At 45.9% G+C, this 21,585-nt stretch overlaps 2 protein-coding genes across 2 annotated transcripts in view; both read left to right on the top strand.

Annotated features, from left to right (window-relative positions):
- LOC109764614 (uncharacterized) overlaps positions 1-21,585 on the top strand; it is a 200,070-nt gene that overhangs the window by 32,785 nt on the left and 145,700 nt on the right. The window lies entirely within an intron of this gene.
- On the top strand, positions 14,408-16,706 carry LOC109764624 (F-box protein PP2-B1-like). The gene is made up of 4 exons (XM_020323425.4): positions 14,408-14,724; positions 15,790-15,908; positions 16,024-16,424; positions 16,530-16,706. Exons 1-4 carry the CDS (start codon positions 14,416-14,418, stop codon positions 16,634-16,636), a joined length of 936 nt encoding a protein of 311 aa, XP_020179014.3. The 5' UTR covers positions 14,408-14,415; the 3' UTR covers positions 16,637-16,706.

Below are 21,585 nucleotides of genomic sequence, written 5' to 3' on the forward strand. Positions count from 1 at the left end.
CTGAGATTCCCCCACAAGCGGGATAAGACTCTGGACGAAAAAAGAAAAAAAAAGGCCATAAAAAAGAGAAAAGAAAAAGGCCCAAATAAAAAAATGAGATAAAAAGAGAGAAGGGACAATGTTACTATCCTTTTACCACACTTGTGCTTCAAAGTAGCACCATGATCTTTATGATAGAGAGTCTCCTTTGATATCACTTTCATATACTAGTGGGAATTTTATATTATAGAACTTGGCTTGTATATTCCAATGATGGGCTTCCTCAAAATGCCCTAGGTCGTCGTGAGCAAGCGAGTTGGATGCACACCCACTTAGTTTCTTTTGTTGAGCTTTCATACACTTATAGCTCTAGTGCATCCATTGCATGGCAATCCCTACTCACTCACATTGATATCTATTGATGGGCATCTCCATAGCCCGTTGAGACGCCTAGTTGATGTGAGACTATCTTCTCCTTTTTTTGTCTTCTCCACAACCACCATTCTATTCCACATATAGTGCTATGTCCATGGCTCACGTTCATATATTGCGTTAATATTGAAAAAGTTTGAGAACATCAAAAGTATGAAACAATTGCTTGCCTTGTCATCGGGGTTGTGCATGATTTAAATATTTTGTGTGGTGAAGATAGAGCATAGCAAGACTATATGATTTTGTAGGGATAACTTTCTTTGGCCATGTTATTTTGAGAAGACATGGTTGCTTTGTTAGTATGCTTGAAGTATAATTATTTTTATGTCAATATTAAACTTTTATCTTGAATCTTACGGATCTGAACATTCATGCCACAATAAAGAAAATTACATTGAGAATTATGCTAGGTAGCATTCCACATCAAAAATTCTGTTTTTATCATTTACCTGCTCGAGGACGAGCAGGAATTAAGCTTGGGGATGCTTGATACGTCTCCAACGTATCTATAATTTTTGATTGTTCCATGCTATTATATTATCTGTTTTGGATGTTTAATGGGCTTTATTATGCACTTTTATATTATTTTTGGGACTAACCTACTAACCAAAGGCCCAGTGCAAATTGCTGTTTTTTTGCCTATTTCAGTGTTTCGCAAAAAAGGAATATCAAACGGAGTCCAAACGGAATGAAACCTTCGGGAGAGTTATTTTTGGAACAAACGTGATCCAGAGGACTTGGAGTGGACGTCAACAAAGAAGCGAGGAGGCCACGAGGCAGGGAGGCGCGCCTGCCCCCCTGGGCGCGCCCCCCACCCTTGTGGGCCCCTCGTACCTCCACCGACCTACTTCTTCCTCCTATATATACTCATATACCCTGAAAACATCCAGGAGCACCACGAAACCCTATTTCCACCGCCGCAACCTTCTGTACCCGTGAGATCCCATCTTGGGGCCTTTTCCGGCGCACCGCCGGAGGGGCAATCGATCACGGAGGGCTTCTACATCAACAGCATAGCCTCTCCGATGATGTGTGAGTAGTTTACCTCAGACCTTCGGGTCCATAGTTATTAGCAAGATGGCTTCTTCTCTCTCTCTTTGGATCTCAATACAAAGTTCGCCTCGATCTTCTTGGAGATCTATTCGATGTAACTCTTTTTGCGGTGTGTTTGTCGAGATCTGATGAATTGTGGGTTTATGGTCAAGATTATCTATGAACAATATTTGAACCTCCTCTGAATTCTTTTATGTATAATTTGTTATCTTTGCAAGTCTCTTCGAATTATCAGTTTGGTTTGGCCTACAAGATTGATCTTTCTTGCAATGGGAGAAGTGCTTAGCTTTGGGTTCAATCTTGTGGTGCTCGATCCCAGTGACAGCAGGGGAAACAACACGTATTGTATTGTTGCCATCGAGGATAAAAAGATGGGTTTTATATCATATTGCTTGAGTTTATCCCTCTACATCATGTCATCTTGCCTAATGCATTACTCTGTTCTTATGAACTTAATACTCTAGATGCATGCTAGATAGCGGTCGATGTGTGGAGTAATAGTAGTAGATGCAGAATCGATTCGGTCTACTTGTCGCGGACGTGATGCCTATATACATGATCATGCCTAGATATTCTCATAACTATGCACTATTCTATCAATTGCTCGACAGTAATTCGTTCACCCACCGTAAATACTTATGCTGTCTTGAGAGAAGCCACTAGTGAAACCTATGGCCCCCGGGTCTATTTTCCATTATATTAATCTCCCGCAAACTAGCTATTTCTGTTGCCGTTTATTTTGCATTCTTTACTTTCAATCTTAATCATAAAAATACCAAAAATATTATCTTATTATCTCTATCAGATCTCACTTTTGCAAGTGGCCGTGAAGGGATTGACAACCCCTTTATCGCGGTGGTCGCAAGCTTCTTATTTTTTGTGTAGATACGAGGGACTTGCGTGTGGTCTCCTACTGGATCGATACCTTGGTTCTCAAAAACTGAGGGAAATACTTACGCTACTTTACTACATCACCCTTTCCTCTTCAAGGGAAGACCAACGCAGTGCTCAAGAGGTAGCAAGCCTTACGCTCTCTGGATTATGAGATTCCTCAAATCAAGGTCTTCAATCAATTACAAGGCTGCCACACTCAACCATGGCAGCTACTTGCCCCCTATCGAAGTCCTCAAGCAGACATTTTCCTCAGCTGATGAGAAGGGCAAGGCAACTGCTGTTATTGATGAAGGCATTCGTCCATTGGATGGACAGTTTCGGAAAGCTACATCTTACTCCACCAATGATGGCTCTGCCACTCATGACTCTGCCGCCAATGCTTCAAAGCAAAATCCTCAAGGCACAGCTCCAAGGGTGATGACTGATCGTGAGCTTCTCCTCAGTCTTCACCAGAAGGTCGATCGCAACCATAAATGGGTCAAGAGACAGTTTGGTTCAATTCTTATGACCATCACTCAGAATTCAGTGAAGAAAAACCACTACTATCTGCATGAAGTATTTGATCGCACCTGGGTTGTTCTGTCTCATCTCTACGGTGAAGAAGATCTTAAGCAGATGGGCTTCAAGCAGGACTTTGACTGGTCTCAGCCACCTTCGAAGAAATTCAAGAAGGTCAAAGTTCCTCACTTGGTGGCCAGCTCCTATTCTTCATCGCGCGAGACTGATGAACATGAAGATTTGGACGACATTGTGGCAGGCCCTACATCAACAGCCGACCCCAACAACGCTGGCGCTCCTCCATCGACTTCATGATGATATTCTTTAGGGGCGTTAGTCCTCACTTTTCGTCCCTTTTGGTCATTCAATGACAAAGGGGGAGAAATTTGAGTTAGTCTTCAAACTGGTCTCTATATATGGGCGTTTTTTGCTAAGTTACAACTCTCGTTATTTTGAAGACTTTGTTGGATCGAGTTGTAAACTTAAACCCGATGGTGGTCTGATACTCTTGCTATGTTTTCTTGATGCTATTTCCTCATATATGTTAATGCACGCATGCTGAATTACATCAGTCACCATATTTCATCATGCATTTCAAATTCTTCATACCATATGTTAAATGCGTGTATGAATTACAAGATATAGGGGGAGATCTCCATGATTCTACTCTTCAAATGTGCATTGCTTCAAAAGCAAATTCCTCACTATGCACATCTTCAGGGGGAGTTCTTCTATATCTTGCAATCAAATTCCTCAATATCAGTATTTACACTCATATGTTTATCCTCGTTGAAAACTTAACCTATATTGTCATCAATCACCAAAAAGGGGGAGACTGTAAGTGCATCTAGTGCCCCTTAGTGATTTTGGTGTATTGAAGACTTATAGGTTAAGGGACTGGTGCGTTTGTGAGTGTACACGGGTCTATAAGTCTATGAGGAGTTTGATATCTATAGAGAAAGTCGACCCCTAAAAATGAATGTCTTCAACTGAAGACTTTGAATTTCTGAAGACTTTGAAAGTGAAGAAATTGGTGTGACCCTGAAGACTTGGTATTAATGTGAGGAACATGAAGCGTGAAGACTTTTGTTTTCGTAGTTTCATTTTCTCTTTCTTGACTCATAGGAAACACCGTATTGTCAAAGGGGGTCGAGGAAAAACTAAGGAAAAGTTTCCAAGTGATGCTCATCTCAAAATCCTACACCTACCAATCCTTTCGAGTGAAGCCATTGGAAATCTCATACAGTTCAGTCAATTTCTTCAGTGACAGAGACGAAGTTCTTCTGGTCTCTGAGGAATTTGTTCTGACTGAGGAGTTAGGAATTCGCCAGTGCGGATTGCCTACAAGTGAGGACATGATAGCCCTGAGGAAATTGATAGATCAAATATCCGACCGTTGTTGTGCTACCGCCAGCTATCCTAAAATATCTACCCACCTAACGGTCATATCATTGAAGGGCATTTATGTCTTATCATGTCGGGCTGCTCCCTAGGCTATAAATAGCCGCCCCCTACAACCACTAGCTGGTTGGCTGCTCCGAGAGAAACTGACACTTGTCATTGAGAGCATCCCATCCTCCGAGGACGTTGAGTGAAAATCATCAAGTGAGGAAAACCCAAACCCAAAGTGATTGAGCATCACTGAAGAGATTGTTCCTGTGTGGATCTGACGCTTGTTACCTTTGAAGACTGTGCATCTTGCAGACGGTTAGGCGTCATGGTCTAGAGCATCCAAGAGGAAATTTTGGATCGCCGAGTGACCGAGTTTGTGAAGGTTTGGAAGTCACCTGAAGACATACCACGAGTGATTGGGCAAGGTCTGTGTGACTTTAGCTCAAGGAGAATACGGTGAGGACAGTGTGTTCGGGACTGTGTGTCCTCAGGTTTAAATATCTAGCCACTCCAACCAGACGTACAACTGTCACAGCAGTTGGAACTGGTCTAGCAAATCACTGTCTTCACCAAGCCTACTGGTTCCATTTCCTCAACCCTTTCATTTCCTCATTACTGTGTTGTGTACTTGATCGTTACGGTTTGAAGACTTTGACTGAAGACTTTCTCAATTTCATCAGTTCAATTTCTTCAGTCAGTTTGTCTTCAGCCTGCTTATCCCGTGTTTACGCTTTCTGTACTCCGTGCTTGTTTTCATTTCATCATGATGACTGTGCTTATGTCCTGTTATGTGTGCATCTGAGTACTTATTCCGCTGCTAGTAGTTCTTTGCTTAGGAATTTCGTCACCCTGAAATTCCTAAGTGGAAAATTCATAAGAATCGCCTATTCACCCCCCTCTAGTCGACTTAACGCACTTTCACGGGGCAAGGCGTGACTTCTTGGAGAGGTTTCGGGTTCCGCTTGACGCAACCATCACATCCTAGTGCACCCTCATGAAGATGTTGACCGCCCAACACTTCAATTATTTTGTCACCAACTAGCGAAATCGCACCTATTTCGGTTGCCCTGGTTGGAGAGCCCTTGCTGCTTACGCGATGGAAGCTGGGGCGAGAGCCATGTTCTACCTCGAGTATGATCGTGACGTGATCATGGTCTGCTACAGGCCTACTGGCAGTGATGGTTCATTTACTCCCGACTATAACCCAGAGTCCGCCCAATGAAGAGTCTAGTTAGTAGGCATGCATGGCATATTTTACCACCTCTATATAGTTAAACGTGTGTGTTACTTTACCTCTTTTTAGTACTTTGTTAAACTATGTTAATTTGTACATTGTTGAACATAAGTCCTATTATTTTCCTCTATTTAGTACTGTCAAAACTTGATTTAGTTAATTTTGTAAACTGGATAGGCTGTCATTTTGGTTAGGATAGCGCTGTTGTACAACTTTTATTTCAAATCTGATTTTTAAATTGCCTGCATGGCATCAACGTAATATAAGACTACGAATATTAGTGGTGGCGTTGGCCATGCGGCACGCCATTAGTATTTAATAATACTGCTCATGTGGGATCCAACGGGGCCACTGTTTTTAACAATGATGCCATATTGGTGGCGTTGGCCTCCCACGCCAGCAATATCATTTTTGTCACGTCATAGCCAGACTTTTCTGCATTAGTGCTCACATAGTGATTTTTTGCTACATGCTACAACTGGCGCCACAAAGTGCAACAATCGGTTCCCCACACCACTACGACTGGCACCGCATTTTGCTTCATCATAAAAAATCCGTGTCGCTGAGTTTTGCTACAATCCATGTCACCTCATGCTACGTCCAACATCGTGTTTTGCCACAACCGACCCCCACACTGCTACTGTTAGATTGTATATTACGTAGGGCTTCTGTACGTAACTGTATATTGTATTGTACACGTTGTGTATCCCTATATATATAAAAAGTCACATCCGTATTAGGGTGTCGTGCAGTTTCTCATAATTATAAGTTTTACATGGTATCAGTTTAGGTTACGATAGATGTCTTCCGCACCTGTCCCGGCTGCCGCCGCTGCTGCATCGACCGCTGCTGCCCCAACTGCGTCGTCGTTCCTGTCTTCCCGCCCGTTGGCCTCTGTTCACTCTAGCCTCTCGTCCATGGCGGGGACCTCCACGGATCAGCCTCCGCCGCCTATCTCCTCTGCGCCTCCTGCATCTGGTGGTGGTTTTGCTCCTGCTTCGTACGAAGCCGTCGCGCCGCCGTGGTCCTATGGAACCTACCCAATCGCTCCCTGGATGGCTCCACTGTTGACTCCTGGCACGCCCGCTGCGATGTATGCCTCGGCGCCATACGACGCTCCTCCAACAGCGCCCTACGGCGCTCCTCCAGCAGCGCACCACCGCGCTCCCACTCCAGCGCACTACGGCGTGACTATGACGTCCTTCGGCACGGCTACAATGCCCTACGTGGCTCTGTCCACGACACCTCACGGCGCGCATCAGCCGTCGTACGACGCATCTACATCGCCCTATGGTGCATCCTCCGGGGCGCCCCTGGCGCCGTACTCCCCGTCTGCCCTAGCGCCCTCGACGGATCTGGTCAGAGCTTCGTCACAACCTGGTGGTGCTCCACCTCCGGGCTACTACGCTCTGCCCTACGGCGCTGCGATGCCGCCGCCGGATCCTGTTGCCACTAGAGCCCCGTTCTACTTCACTCACCTTATTCTAGTGAATCTCATGACGGATAATTACCTATCGTGGTGTGCGGAAGTGTTGTCGCTGCTTCGCAGTAGCTACTTGGAGGGTTATGTTGATGGCACACTGTAGTGCTCCCCACCACATCATCTGGTGCATCATGCTTGGGTGGCCCAGGATCAAGCCATCCTCTCTTCTATTCAGTCGTCTCTCATGGAGGGAGTTTCATCGCTGGTTATCTTCGACGCTATGTCTCGGGACGCGTGGACGGCTCTTCATACCAGGTATGTTTCGCAGTCCCGGGCGCGTGCTCATGCTATTCGCACTGAGCTTGGCGAGGTGAAGCTTAATGACCTCAACGTCACCGACTACTTCAACAAAGTGACGGGTATGGCTGGCACACTTGCCTCCATTAGCCAGGCTCTTGGTCCAGAGGAGTTCAGTTATTTTGTGCTCAATGGACTGGGTGACAACTATGATAATTTGGTGGACAATATCAATGGTCGTGACACTCCCATCCAGCCGCGTGAGTTGTACGTGTGTCTCCTCGCTACGGAACATCGCATCCAGGCTCGCCGCTCTACGTCGAGTTTCCCTTCCGCCAACGCTGCAACGCGTGGCAAGAGAAAGTCCTACAAGCCACCAATTGGTGCCAAACATCCACTGGCCGCGCCCAACCCGCGGAACTCCACTACATTCGCGGGCGGCCGCGGCCGTGCCTACTGTCCCTCATGTGGTGCTCAGGTCCCCTGCCAGCTATGTGGTCTTGATGGTCACCTTGCTTCCCGTTGTCATCGTCGCTTCAAGCAAGATTTCCTGAGGATTGGGAACAATGGCAAGGGTAATGAGAAGCAGGCTGCCCTGGCGAGTCATGAGCAGGGCCACACTCCTTCCTATCATGTTGATGCATCGTGGTACACGGATACGTGAGCTACCAACCACATGACGAGTTAGATGGACAAGCTCTCTACTAAGGAGCCGTACACTAGACATGATCAGGTTCGCACTGCTAATGGAGAAGGTATGCACATCTCACATATTGGTCAGGCTTCACTTCTCACTCATCCATCTAAAAATTGCGCCTCGTCAATGTCCTTCGAGTTCCTTCTGTTTCACGTAGTTTGTTATCACTTCCTAAACTTACTCGTGACAATAATGTTCTTCCTGAATTTCATCCTTTTCATTTTTTTTGTTAAGATCCGGGACACGAGGGATGTACACCTTAGAGGTCGACTGCGCAATAATGGTCTCTATGCACTTGATGTGCCGCCAGCTCCTAGTGCTTTCAGCGATGTTCGTGTGTTTTTATCACATTGGCATGCGCGCCTTGGTCATCCTTCCACTCCCATCGTTCGCCATGCACTTCATCGTCATGAGCTTCCAGTCGTGTCTAATAAACATGTTGATGCAGTTTGTGATGCGTGTCAGCAAGGCAAGAGTCATCAGCTTCCTTTTCCTGAGTCGAGTAGTGTAGTCAATAAACTGCTTGAACTTGTGTTTTTGGATGTATGGGGCCATGCCCAAACCGCTGTTAGTGGTCATAATTACTATGTCAATTTTACTGATGCTTACACTCGGTTTACTTGGCTTTATCTTCTTAAATGCAAGTCTGATGTGTTTAATGTTTTCTTGTAATTCCAAGCGCATGTTGAGCGTCTGCTTAGTCATAAAATCATTCATGTGCAATCCGGTTGGGGGGTGACTATCACAACCTCAATGCATTCTTTAATAAGCTTGGAATTACACATTGTGTGTCTTGTCCTCATACACATCAGCAAATCGGTGTAGCTGAGCATAAGCATCGCCATGTAGTTGAGACTGGTCTTGCATTGCTTGCCCATGCCTTCGTTCCTTTCCGATTTTGGAGTGATGCGTTTTCCACCGCATGCATTCTCATTAAAATACTTCCTAGACGACTCCGTCAGATGAAAACACCACTTGAACTCTTGCTGAATTAAATTCCTGATTATACGTTTCTCAAGGTCTTTGGGTGTGCGTGTTGGCCACATCTTCGTCCGTATAACCAACGCAAGTTCGAGTTTCGGTCTCAACAGTGTGTGTTTTTTGGTTATAGTTCTTTTCATAAAAGGTACAAGTGTCTTCATGTTCCCTCTAACCACGTCTACATCTCTCGTGATGTGGTGTTTGATGGGAATGATTTTCCTTTTCCGCATTTCCGGTCACTTCCACCACTCCCACTGCACCTGAGAAATCTGTTTTACCTTTGCCTGGTCAATTTGTAGATGTTGCATATACCCCCTTGTTGCTACCTAACCATGGCGCAGGTACTGGGCGACGAGCATGCCTTGAGCTTCTGGATGAGCAGTCGCCCGCATCCCCTCGGGCATCCGCCGAGCCCGCTCGTGACACCACCCCATCACCTGGCTCGCTGACGGAGCTGGCCGAGCCGGGCCCCGCCTCATCGGTCCAATGTGGGGCTGGTCACGCATCGGCTGAGCTGGCTGAGCCGGCCGAGCTGGCCGAGCCAGCTTCTGCCGCGACCCCTTTGGCCCCACGTGGGCCTGGCCCGACGCCCACATTGGCCGAGCCGGCATCCACGTTGTCCTCGCCAGGCCCTTCGCCTGGCTTACGCGTCCATGCGTCCTCTTTGGTCGTAACTTGATCGCCTGGAGTGTGCGCAAGTAGGCCATAGTGTCTCGGAGTAGCACTGAAGCAGAGTACAAGGCAGTTGCCAATGCCACAACTGAGCTCATTTGGGTACAGTCTCCATAGAGAGTTTTGGGAGTCTCTCAAGAGCAGCCACCGGTTCTTTGGTGTGATAATATTGGTGCGACTTATTTTTCGTCCAATCCAGTTTTCCATATACTCGTACCAAGCACATCGAAGTTGACTCACTTTATGAGGGAACGTGTTGTATAGAAGTTTCTTCATATCAAGTTTATCTCTTTCAAAGATCAATTTGCTGAGATCTTCACGAAGCCACTTCCACAACCTCAGTTTGAAGGTTATAGACGCAATCTTAACTTGCTTTGTACTTCTGGCCACAGTTAAGATTGAGAGAGGATGTTAGACTATATATTATATAGGGCTTCTATACGTAAATGTATATTGTATTGTACACATTGTGTACCCCTATGTATATATATAAAGAGCCACACCCGCATTAGGGTGGCGTGTAGGTTTCCACAATTCTAGGTTTTACGGCTACAACCAGCGTCACGTTTGCTTCATCGTGCAAAATGTGTCACGATTTTTGCTACAATCTGCGTCATGCCTTGCTACATCCAGTGTCGAGTTATGCTACAACCAGCACCGCGGCCAGCTGAGATGGCTCAACTGCGAGGATACTTTTTTTGCTGGAACTGGGGCTCGAATTTGCTGGAATCGGCGAGTCGGGTTGCTGTGGCGGTGAACGGCGATGACTATTTTTTCTGCAACCGTCGTCGGCATTTGCTACGGTCGGTGGGCAGTTTTGCTGCGACCAACAACATAGTGAGGTACACTGCAAGCTCTTCCACGGGCGCCGCGGCCGACGACCTCTGCCTTCGGAGCTACAACCCGCTGTTATCAGATCTGCGGCCATCGCCACACAGACTGCAAGCCGCGGGAGCACAGTGTTGCATGCGTGGAGTCGATGAGAAACACGGGAGGCGACCGCCAGCAGCAAGGGCGCCGACCGCCGGCTAGGGTGGCGGTGTTCGAGGTTGGTCGCCTCACTCGTCCATGGCGAGCGTCGGCGGCGCCGCTGCTCTTTTCTCGGTTGGCAGTCGTCGAATTTGTTTCCGGGAGTGAAAACGACATGAAGAGCCGGATCCGACGGACACACGAGCACGCATTTGACTTTACTCATATAGCTTCATTTTGATAAGGGAGTGAGTACTCCCTCCGGTCCTTTTTACTCCGTCTATTAGATTTGTGTCAGTTAAATTTTACAAAGTTTGACCAAATTTATATTTAAAAAATATTAACATGTACAATATCAAAAGTGCAGTGGCGCCAAATTTTACAAAGTTTGACCAAATTTATTTTACAAAGTACTATTTACGCCTTGCACTAAAGGGTCATCATCACATATTGATGATGTGATATCGCAACTCCTTGTCTACATAGGAAACCGTGTTGAATAATCTATACTATTCTAGATTTAGTTTTCTTTTTTCTTTTTTGCGGGTGATTCTATTCAAATTTAGTTCAAGATGATGTCACTCTGGAACCTAATTACTCCGTGTGTCATTTTAGATCTGATTATTCAAAATGATGTCACTGCACTAGGGGTTTGGAGCATGTAGCCATGTTCAGTTCACCGGTCATCTCGGACCGAGGTCACCGGATGGAGCTTCTGGAAAATGGTATGACCCGCAATACCATTGGGTGATTTTGCTTGACTTGGTGTCTAATTAAGCCTCGAGGCAAGTCCTTTCCATTCAAGAAACAGGGTATCAAATATGAAGCGCATAGGACTCGATATGCCAACCTAGGAAAATATGTTTGTAAACGAGAAAAATATTCCACGCAACAGCTTGTAGCTACAAATTAATTAGTGGCATAATTCTATTGTTTATATTTTTGCTTCTTCGTGAAACTGTCATGTGTAGTTGAAAAAATTGTACGTCACAACAAATTAGATCAATATGTTCTTACTAAATGGTTTCTATTTCGTTTGAATGCTTAGGAGGACAGTGGTATGTGCAACCTATTAGACTTGACATTGGTGTTCACATTCTTTTGGATTTATTTCAGCCTTTCAATGATGTGGAAGGAGTCGTTCACGTCGACTATGAAGGCGTGTGTGACAACTTCGTCAATCTCAAAATGATTTGTCGGCTCAGTCTCATGAGATATTCATAGAGATAGGGTGTGCGTATGTGCTTGTATTCATAGAAATGAGTGTATGAGCATAGGTACAAGCGTTTGCATCTGTACTATGTTAAAAGAAATTGATTTATATTTCCGTTTGAATGCAATACGTGTCTTTCAATCAAGGCCTCCCACAGATGTAGTTGGCAGGTGACGGATGCGCCAGATCCGATGAAACAAGTATGTATATGAGTGGTCGGCGGATTTATATTCACAACCATTGGATAAAAGGAGTTAATTGCATGAAAGTATTATAATTGAGGCATCACATATAGATTGATATCAATATTCATAATTTTTACATGTCAGTGCAAACTCTCGGGCGCACGGCTGCAGAACGGTCTAAACTCTAAACTTCATATAAGCCGTGTATTGATTAACAGGTGCTGTCATGGCATGCTATTTTGCCAAAAAGACCCTTGCTTTTTATTTAACCAAGTAAATATCCCTTTGTTTGCGAAAAAGGGTTCTGCTCACAAAAGAAAACGGGCGCGCGACTGCCGTGATTCGAACGGCGCCGGGCCGCACGTACTTTGCCGCTGCGCTATCGCATCGTTTGATTTCAGGGCATGCGTTCATTCTTTTATAATTTGATCATACAATACTAGTAATTGTTTATCGAAAACACACTCGCGCGATAACGTGTATTCGATCCGGTGACAAATGGTTCGCAGCGGGCGCTCGCTGCCGTTGCGCCTGTATACCTTTTTTTTGTTAAGTAGCACGCGTATACTTCTTAATATTACGGGCCGTTCGGTTTTTTATACAGTACTACAAAATGTATATATTAAAATTTTGTATTAAATGTTATATGATATTAAAAAGATGTATACACAAGTTTGTAATAATAAGATCTTTGCGCTGAACATCGTATACAGACTGAATATTTCTTCGGGTGTATCTATTTTTTGGTTATACGATAAACATTTTCATAATGCGAAAAAGGTTCATCGTATATTTAAATAAGTTCATCGTATATTATATATAATTAAAATATCGCATACTAAGAAGTTCACTGTGTAAAATTAGCACCTGAGATAGACAAAATGTTTTAACTATAAAGAATAAAGAAAGGAAGAAATGGAGAAAAATACATTTGCTGCCGCTTCACAAATTTTTATTTTATCTATAAGGACTAAAGAAAGGACAAAATGCAATTTCTTAATCTCTAGCGCGAGCAAACCACTATGGCACTCTTTGGCTTGGATTAAGTTACAGGCTTATGATCTTTTTAAAATACGATGAAGTTTTTAAATATATATTGAACTTTTTTTTACATTATGCGACATTTAAAAAAATATACACTGAATATTGTTGTATAAATACACACTGAACATTACTGTGTAAAATACGAAGAACATTTATGTTATGTACATTGAACATTTTTCAATATTCAATTATCTTTTTTATGTGTATGATGGTATTTTTGTGATTACATATAAAGCAATGGGTTTTTGTAAGAGAACATGCCACGTGGGCCCCGACAGGATAGCCCCACCGGTCAGTTTCAGCGTCAATACTTGCTTATACGGAGTTTAGACCGTTCTGCAGCCGCGCGCCTGAAAGTTGGTACTGACATGTAAAAATTACGAAAGTTGATACCAATCTGCATATAATGCCCCAATTGTGATACTTTCATGCAATTAACTCGGATGGAGGACTACTAATGAATGAAATATTATTTGGACAGTTCATATGGAAATTAGCCCATCTTTTTTAATATAAATTGAGGCATGCTAAGCGTCAGTCGGCTGAACTTTTGTAAAGATTGACCCAGTCGCGAGCCATCAGGCGGCCAAGCATGTTGCAGAATTTTTTTGCAATTCGGGTAGTGTAGCATAAAACTCTTTTGCAACACCATGGCATGAAGGAGATGGTGCCGGCAGCTGCAAGAGGTTGAGGTGGTGGCGGCATGGTCGGACACGGTCGATGGCGTCGGATGGCCATGCTGAGGATGGCAAAGACGGAGGTGCAGGGGCTGGGCGGGGCTACAGTCAAAGAGTCCCGGAGGCTGATGGAGGGAGCCGCGTGTGCGGCAGTGAATCTTGCAGAGGCAACGGTAGAGGAGCGCGGGGTAGGAAGAAGGACAAAGGTGGAGGCTTTGTCGGCGGAGGTGATCTAGTCGGTGGCAGGCGGGACCACCGATTGCGGGGTGGGGTGTGGCGGCGCAATGCACCTCTCCCTCGTGGCGTGACCCGAGAGACGAGGGGAGCTCAGGAGGCGTCATCTGAAGACAAGGACGCTTCTAGATATAAGAGATAGAGGGATGTGGTGTGTAGGTCCATGGGACAACATGGCAAACGGTAAGGAGACTGACACATGCATGGTCGCTCTGCAATATAGCCGATGTTGCGCCCAAAAAAGTTTCAACAAGGGTCGCGTTGAAAAAGGGAGTACGCGTCCCCGTCCGATCGCAGTTGATCCAACGGCTCGCTGCGCGACGGACACGAGCACTGAATCGGTCGGGTGGTCCCAAATTTCCATATATTTTACCCTACCATCGAAAATACTCCATATAGACTAGCTATGAAATGTCACTATCTCACTAGTAGGAGTACTTCGCAGCTTATGACTCGTTCCTGCACTGCCTACACTGGCTTGCTAATTGACTGGTCGTCTTTATAGTAGGACGCCAAGCAGCCTTGAACAGACCAAAGTTAGATGGAGTCCACGGTGAAGCAGGCCAGGAAAGAAGACGAAGAGCAAGCGAGTGGCGGAATCCAGCGGATCCCGGAGGAATGCCTGGAGAAGGCCATCGGCCTGACCTCGCCGGCCGATGCCTGCCGCGCCGCCACGGTGTCGGCTGTGTTTCGATCGGCGGCGGACTCGGACGCCGTGTGGGAGCAGTTCCTGCCGCCGGACTGCGACGCCGTGCTGGAGCGAGCCGTCCACCTCGTGGACTCCTCCTCCAAAAAAGATCTCTTCATGGAACTCAGCGACGAGCACGTCCTGCTCGACGACGGCAAGAGGGTGAGTGCTAAATTTCCTGATGACAAAAAGGCAACCGATCTGCTTTTCTTTTTTTAAACAGTTTTGCTAGAATTCATCTAGATGAGATTTAGTTTGGTCTCATTCACCTTTTTTAGCCATTGGATGTGATGCTATAAGATGCGTATGTGCTAACGTGGGTTGTATCCGTTCTTATTTTTCATGTGAATGAGACCAAATTACGTCTCATCTAGATGAGTTCTAGGTACTCCCTATTTTAAATACTTCCCCATCCCATAATATATAAGATATTTTTGCTAATTACTTTAGGTTGCAACTAGAACAATGCCCGTGCGTTGCAACGGGACAGGGCCGTACCTGGAAAATCAGAGGCCCTGTGCAAATTAAAGTTAGGCCCTATGTGTTAAAGCAACAGAATAATATTTTTGTCAACCAGTATAGTTTTTCACAAAAATTACACACGGTTGGAAGCAGAAGTTTTAAAGACATGTAGATAGCACATACCTAATCTGCTTTTTCTAGTTGTACTATGCTACTCCCTATTTCATAATATAAGAGCGCTTTTGACACTACTATTATGGGACGGAGGGACTATTTTGGAAGACCTGTGAGATTGAAAGAGCTGAGAGGAACTGATGGATCGTGATTAGAGAGAGATGCTTAGGGTGGCTTGTTCGAGTAAAATATTTCAAACAGTTCTTTACTCTAGTACCTAATGCTTCGATTAAACACCTTGATTAACACATAAAATGGGGCACATGTGGTGCTGGGCCCTGTTCGGTCGCTCCTGTTGCATGTGCTCATGTACAGCCCTGTAACGGGATATAAATATTCTAATACATTAGCTCATGATTTATCTGTCAATAATAATTAGATTGTGTAAATAAATGTTCATCAAATTCTGATCGTGAATTACCTTATATTTTGATTGAAAATTTGGTAAGTAAATTCAAGTGGAATTGGTTCAGAAAGTAAGTAAATTAAGATGATTGATTATAATATACATTCTTTAAGTAATAAAAAACGTTTTATATTGTGCGACGGAGGAAGTACCAATAAATCTGGCCAATTATGGGTGTGTGCTAGAGTTTTGGGCTCCATCGATCCACCGGAGCCAAATGCTATATGCTGTCATCAAGCGAGCTGGCAATCGCTTGGGGTAAAATCGATCTTTACTGGAGAGAGAGATTGGACCCGGATTCAAGGTAATTCCATGCTTGCATTTGCATATACAACCATACCATTTAAATTTGTGGTTAGTCGGTTTGAGTTTGTTAAAACTGCATGTAAATTGTTGTGTTCATTTGTTTGACAAGGTAGGTTCCCCATGGTCGCGGAGCTTATGTCGGTCTGCTGGTTCAGCATCTTTGGCGTGATCAATAGCAGGGAGCTCTCTCCCGGCACCCACTACGCGGCCTACCTCGTCTTCAAGCTTACTCACGATGCCTCCGGCCTCAGCTCCCGCAGCCAGATATCAAAGGTCGAGGTAGGCGGGCAAGTGGTGGGGAGCGCTCGCACGGCGTCTCTCCATCCATGCAACCGTGCTTCCTGCAGTGGCGCTGCCATCGGTGAGGCATCATCTTCAACGATGAACAACAATTGCGTCGTGAATCAGCCGCATGAGCACAAGGATGAGGACGAAGGAGGCATCGTCAGGTACCCGCGCGAGAGGGTTGACGGCTGGCTGGAGCTAGAAATTGGCGACTTCCACACCAGCGCAGGTGATGATTTCCTAGATCTAAGATAAAAGATTTTTTGTTGTTTCGTCGCTCTTCCTGCGGCCTCTGCACCGAGTTGATATGCACACGGTCAAGAACGCAACGCAGGTGATGATGCAGGCGCGGATGTTCCCATGGGACTGCACGAGTTCGAGGAGCTGCAGTGGAAGAAGGGGCTCATCCTCGAAGGAATCGAGATAAGGCCTAAGAATTAATTAATATGATAATTATATCTCTGTATCATATACTGTATATAGGGATTGGAGTTGCTTAATTACCAGGAAATTTATGTCTGGCTTTGGGTGATGAGCTATAATCGCATAGTTGTGGTGCTCAAAATAGTACATTTGATGGTTTAAATAATCTGCTTCCTAGGTCAGGAGCCGGTAGGCAGCAACAAATTTGGTGTGTGTCATTCAAATTGAATTATCTGGCTGTAATTAACGGCAACGAATTGAATATTGCGGTGTCCCTTTCACCTTTGCTTTAACTAGCACACTATTTATTTATGGACGCTGATAACTGCCACACGTGTGGTATATTAGGCATCCGTCCACACATCGTGTGTGGCGTGAGCACGAGGCAGCCCACACGGACTGTGTGTGGGCGGACATTAGAATTGCCCACACGTGTGGGCGCAGCTACTTCGTGCACACGCCCAACAAGTAGTACTCATCTTCACCTCGCGCGTGTGGCACGAAGCAAGAATGCCCACACGTCCTGGCGCAGCTAAGGTAGGTACCCACGGGATGACGATTTAGTTGCCATCCGGGATGGCAGATGTAGTTATCCGGGATGGCAAGTGTAGTTGTAAAAGCATGGCAACTTTATCTGTTTTGGTTAACTATAGTTGCCATGTCTAATTTATGGTAGTTGCCGCGTGTAATCAAACCGTAGTTGCCGTATGTGATTAACTACTTGCCACATATGGTCAAACAGTAGTTGCCATGTGTGTTTACCTAGTTGTCACGTGTGGTCCAACCATAGTTGTCATGTATGGTTAATCACAGTTGCCATGTGTGTTTATCTGGTTGCCACGTACGCGCAACTGCAGTTGCCGTCTAGCAACGAATTATAGTTGCCATGTGTGTTTGCCTAGTTGCCCCGTTCGCGTAACTGCAGTTGCCATCCACAACGTAGGAGTCGTCGTGTGGGCGAAAAGGAGTTCGCCCACACGCGCATGGACTAGGTGGTGATTGTGTGGGCAGAAACTAGTTCGCCCACACACGGAGCTGGCAAACAGCATGGTGTGGGGCGTGTGGGCAAACTCTCCAACGCCCACACACCAGCCCCGTCCTACGTGGTACACCAAATCCACCTTTTCTTGTCAAGATTCGTGCAAACTGCACTGGATGACGATCCAGGCGTGTGGGCGAGTTGAAGAAGTGCCACACGTGTGGGCGTTAGTGTTTCCGTTATTTATTTATTTCGATGAACACTTAATCTCCACTATCATCATATTATGGGTAACGCTAAGATATAATCCATTGGTGTATGTCCTAAAATACAACGGTAAACATGGATGCACCACCTGAATTGAAAAAATATTAGAAAATTCAAATATTTCCGAAACTTTGTTTGGAACAAACATGGGCTAGCGCTATACATGTATGTAAAGTTTCGTGACAAAATAACTTCCATCAGATTCAAGACGAATTAAAACAAAACCGATATTGTATAAAAGTTACCATCCACATTTTTAAAACCTGCATTTTTTCAAGATTTCCACGGAATTCATTTTGTCGCAAAGTTTTACGCATGAGTATAACACTAGACCACATTTATTACCAAAAAAGTTGAGTCCATTTCGTGAACAAAGGGGTATAATCTCTGGCTAGTGGACATAGAAGCTAGCATAGAGCGAGGCTCGCAATATAGCCAGGTTTGCCTGTAGTCGTTTTTATGTCACTTGGTCCATCCCTTAGGGTGACGGTTAGCGAAAGTCGCGGAAAGGTGATTCCGTGGCGATCCCGTTCCTGCTAGGGTTTTCGTCATCGGCGCCTCCACAGATCGGATCCGCGAGCACCGTGAGCATCATCCTGAGCGCCCAGGGGTTCTCGTTTGGAGGAGAGCAGGGGTGACAGGTGGGAGATGGAGGATGTGGAGGGCCTGATGAGGGGACTAAAGTTGTTGGCGGCGGCGAGGAGAGGGGTGAAGATTGGAATGTTGGAAAAGGGCAAGGCGGATGACTGGATTCCGGACGAGCCTCAGGCTGTGGGGAAATTGTTCTCGGAAAGACCAGCACGTGCAGGTGTAGTTGGACAAACTCTTGGAAGGATTTGGTGCCCGATTAAGGGCCTTGGCTGCAAGGAACTGCGGACGAATGTCTTCCTCTTCACCTTTTGCCAGGAGTCTGGTTGGAGGAGAGCTCTGGAAGAGGGCCATGGTGGTTTGACAAAGAGTTACTGGTAATGGAGGAGTTCGATCTGGAGAAGACAGTACATGAGTATGATTTCAATCTAATTCCGATGTGGATTCGAGTGTTTGGTCTGCCTCTAGGATATATGAACAGAGCAACTGGAGAAAGAATTGGGGCAGATTTCCATGAGCTAGTAGATGTAGAAGTGGGACATGATGGCAAGGCGGTGGGGAAGTACCTTCGGGTCAAAGTGAAGTTAGACATCACCGAGCCACTTGTGAGGGGGTTTGTGCTTGATAGGGAGAAGAAGGAGGAAGCAGCCATGGCTGTGGAGGAGCCGGAGGGAGACGGGAATAATAAAAAGAAGAAGAAAAGTCTACTTTGGTACCGATTTGAATATGAATATATGCCCAACTTCTGTTACACGTGTGGTGTGATTGGACATGGGCAGAAGGAGTGCAGCATGAAGCCGATTCGAGGAGAGGCACCACAATACGGACCATGGATGAGGGCTGAGGACACTGGCGGAAAGGGAGAAGATGGAGGGAAAGGGAAGTGGTTGGAGGGTAGAAATAACAGTGAAAGCAGGACTTCGAGTGGGGGGAGGGGAAGTGGAGGCAGCCATGTAATGGGAGACCGTCGACAGTACAATCTGGGGAAGGGCTCAAGAGGTTCGGGTAGTGATGCCCAAACATGGAAGAAAGAAGCCACGACATCAAGAAGCAGTGGCAAGAGTAATGGCGGGGGTGAGCAAGAGGTCACTAGCCCCCTGAAAGTTAAGAGAGGTGATGGTAATCCAGCAGGGAGCATAAAAGCTAAACAGTTGGGGTTTGGGGCTGATCCTAAAGAAAAGAATGTTGTAGAAAAAAACACGATGATGGTTGATAGGCCACTTAAGGTGAACGCAGGAGCAAGGGTGGACTTGGGAAAGGAGGGTGAAGAGGGGAAGGATGCGAGGAAGGAGTTGGGTGGAAAGGCTGGGAAAGAGCCTGGGGGCAGGAAGTTTAGGCGTAAGGAGCGTACATCCGATATGGGGACTCGGGAGAGACTGGGTGTACTCGTTGGGAAGAGGAGTGGGGAGGAAATGGGCGTGGAAGATATTAACACAATTAAGAAAGGAAAAGGGGGGGGGAGAGCAAGGCCATGTGGGGGGGAAGGAAGAGTGCTAGTTGAGGAGGGAGCGGTGGAAGGGGGTCACTCAAACACAATCATATCGGCCGGGCTGTCTCAACAGCCCCGCCGAGATTAATGAAAATCATAAGCTGGAATTGCCGGGGACTCGGGAATGGTCCGGCAGTTCAATCTCTTCTCGATCTGGGGAGAGTGGAGGATCCCGATTTACTTTTTTTATGTGAGACAATATTGGAGGAGAAGGAGTTGGAGCGTTTTCGATGGAGCCTCGGGCTAGCACACATGGTTTCATGGAAGACAGAAGGGAGAAGTAGGGGAGTTGCTCTATTCTGGAAAAGGGGAATGGACGTGGCGCTGAGATCATACGGTAGAAGGCATATTGATGTGGATGCTACACACGAGAATGTATTAGTATGGCGGATGTCTGGAGTTTATGGCGAGTCTGCAATGGAAAGGAAGAAACAAACTTGGAGAACACTAAGACTATTGAAACAACAACATCAAGAGGCAAGGCCGTGGATTTGTCTTGGTGATTTAACAAAATAATGACTAGTACTGAAAAGGTAGGGGGTGCGGATCGGCCCCAACATTATCTAGATGGTTTCAGGGAGGCCTTGCAATCTGTGAACTTTCAGATATCGGCTATGAAGGAGATACTTTCACTTGGAGGAATCATACCAAGGAACTGCGTACATATATCTACGAACGACTTGACAGGGCAGTAGAGAACGATGAATGGTGCAGCCTGTTCCCAAACTTTGCAGTAGTGAATGGTGAACCTCATCATTCGGACCATCAACCTATCATTGTACAAACTGAGGGAGTGGATAGACGGGAGAAGGGCGGAGACAGGCGTTTTCGGTTTGAAGCTCAATGGTTGTAGGAAGAAGGATGTGAACATGTTATCAAGGAGGCCTAGGATAGTACTTGGGACAGCGGCGAAGGAGGTGTAAGCCAAGCGCTACGGAGAGTGGCGGGGGAGATAAGTACTTGGAGTAGGGAGGTTGTAGGGGAGTTGGAAGGGAGACTCAAAAAGGCGAAGAGGGAGCTCGAAGGCTGCATGAGGGAGGCGGTCTCAGAGAACAAAATTAGAGAGGAGTTAGAAGAGAAGAAGCATACGATGCTCAAGCAACGTGCTCATATGTGGTGGTTGCGGGATGGCAATAGGAACATAAAATACCTGGAGTCAGTGGCAACAGGGAGGAGAAGAGCAAATAGAATCAAGGAGCTAAGGAGGGACGATGGTTAGATGGTAGCAGAAGGGGAGGAGTTAACTAACTATGTGTGCTCTTTTTCAGGATCTTTTCTCAACTTCTAACCCACATCGGATACCTGAACTCATTGATAAGGTCCAACCACGCCTCACTACTGCAATGAATGATATGCTTGCAGCAGAATTCACGCGAGAAGAAGTGAAGGCAGCACTTGATCACATTGGGGACCTCAAGGCTCCTGGTCTGGACAGCATGCCAGCCGTAGTGTTTAAACGCCACTGGCAGTTTATGGGGAATCATGTGGTGAGTGAGGTATTGGCTGTGCTGAATGGTGGAGATATCCCAGGAGCCTAGAATGACACTATGGTTGTGTTGATCCCTGAGGTTAAGAATCCACAGAGACTAAAGGACCTACGACCAATCAGCCTCTGCAATGTACTATATAAATTGGTCTCCAAGG

This window comes from Aegilops tauschii, chromosome 5 (assembly GCF_002575655.3).
Source record: "Aegilops tauschii subsp. strangulata cultivar AL8/78 chromosome 5, Aet v6.0, whole genome shotgun sequence".
Taxonomy (NCBI): domain Eukaryota; kingdom Viridiplantae; phylum Streptophyta; class Magnoliopsida; order Poales; family Poaceae; genus Aegilops; species Aegilops tauschii.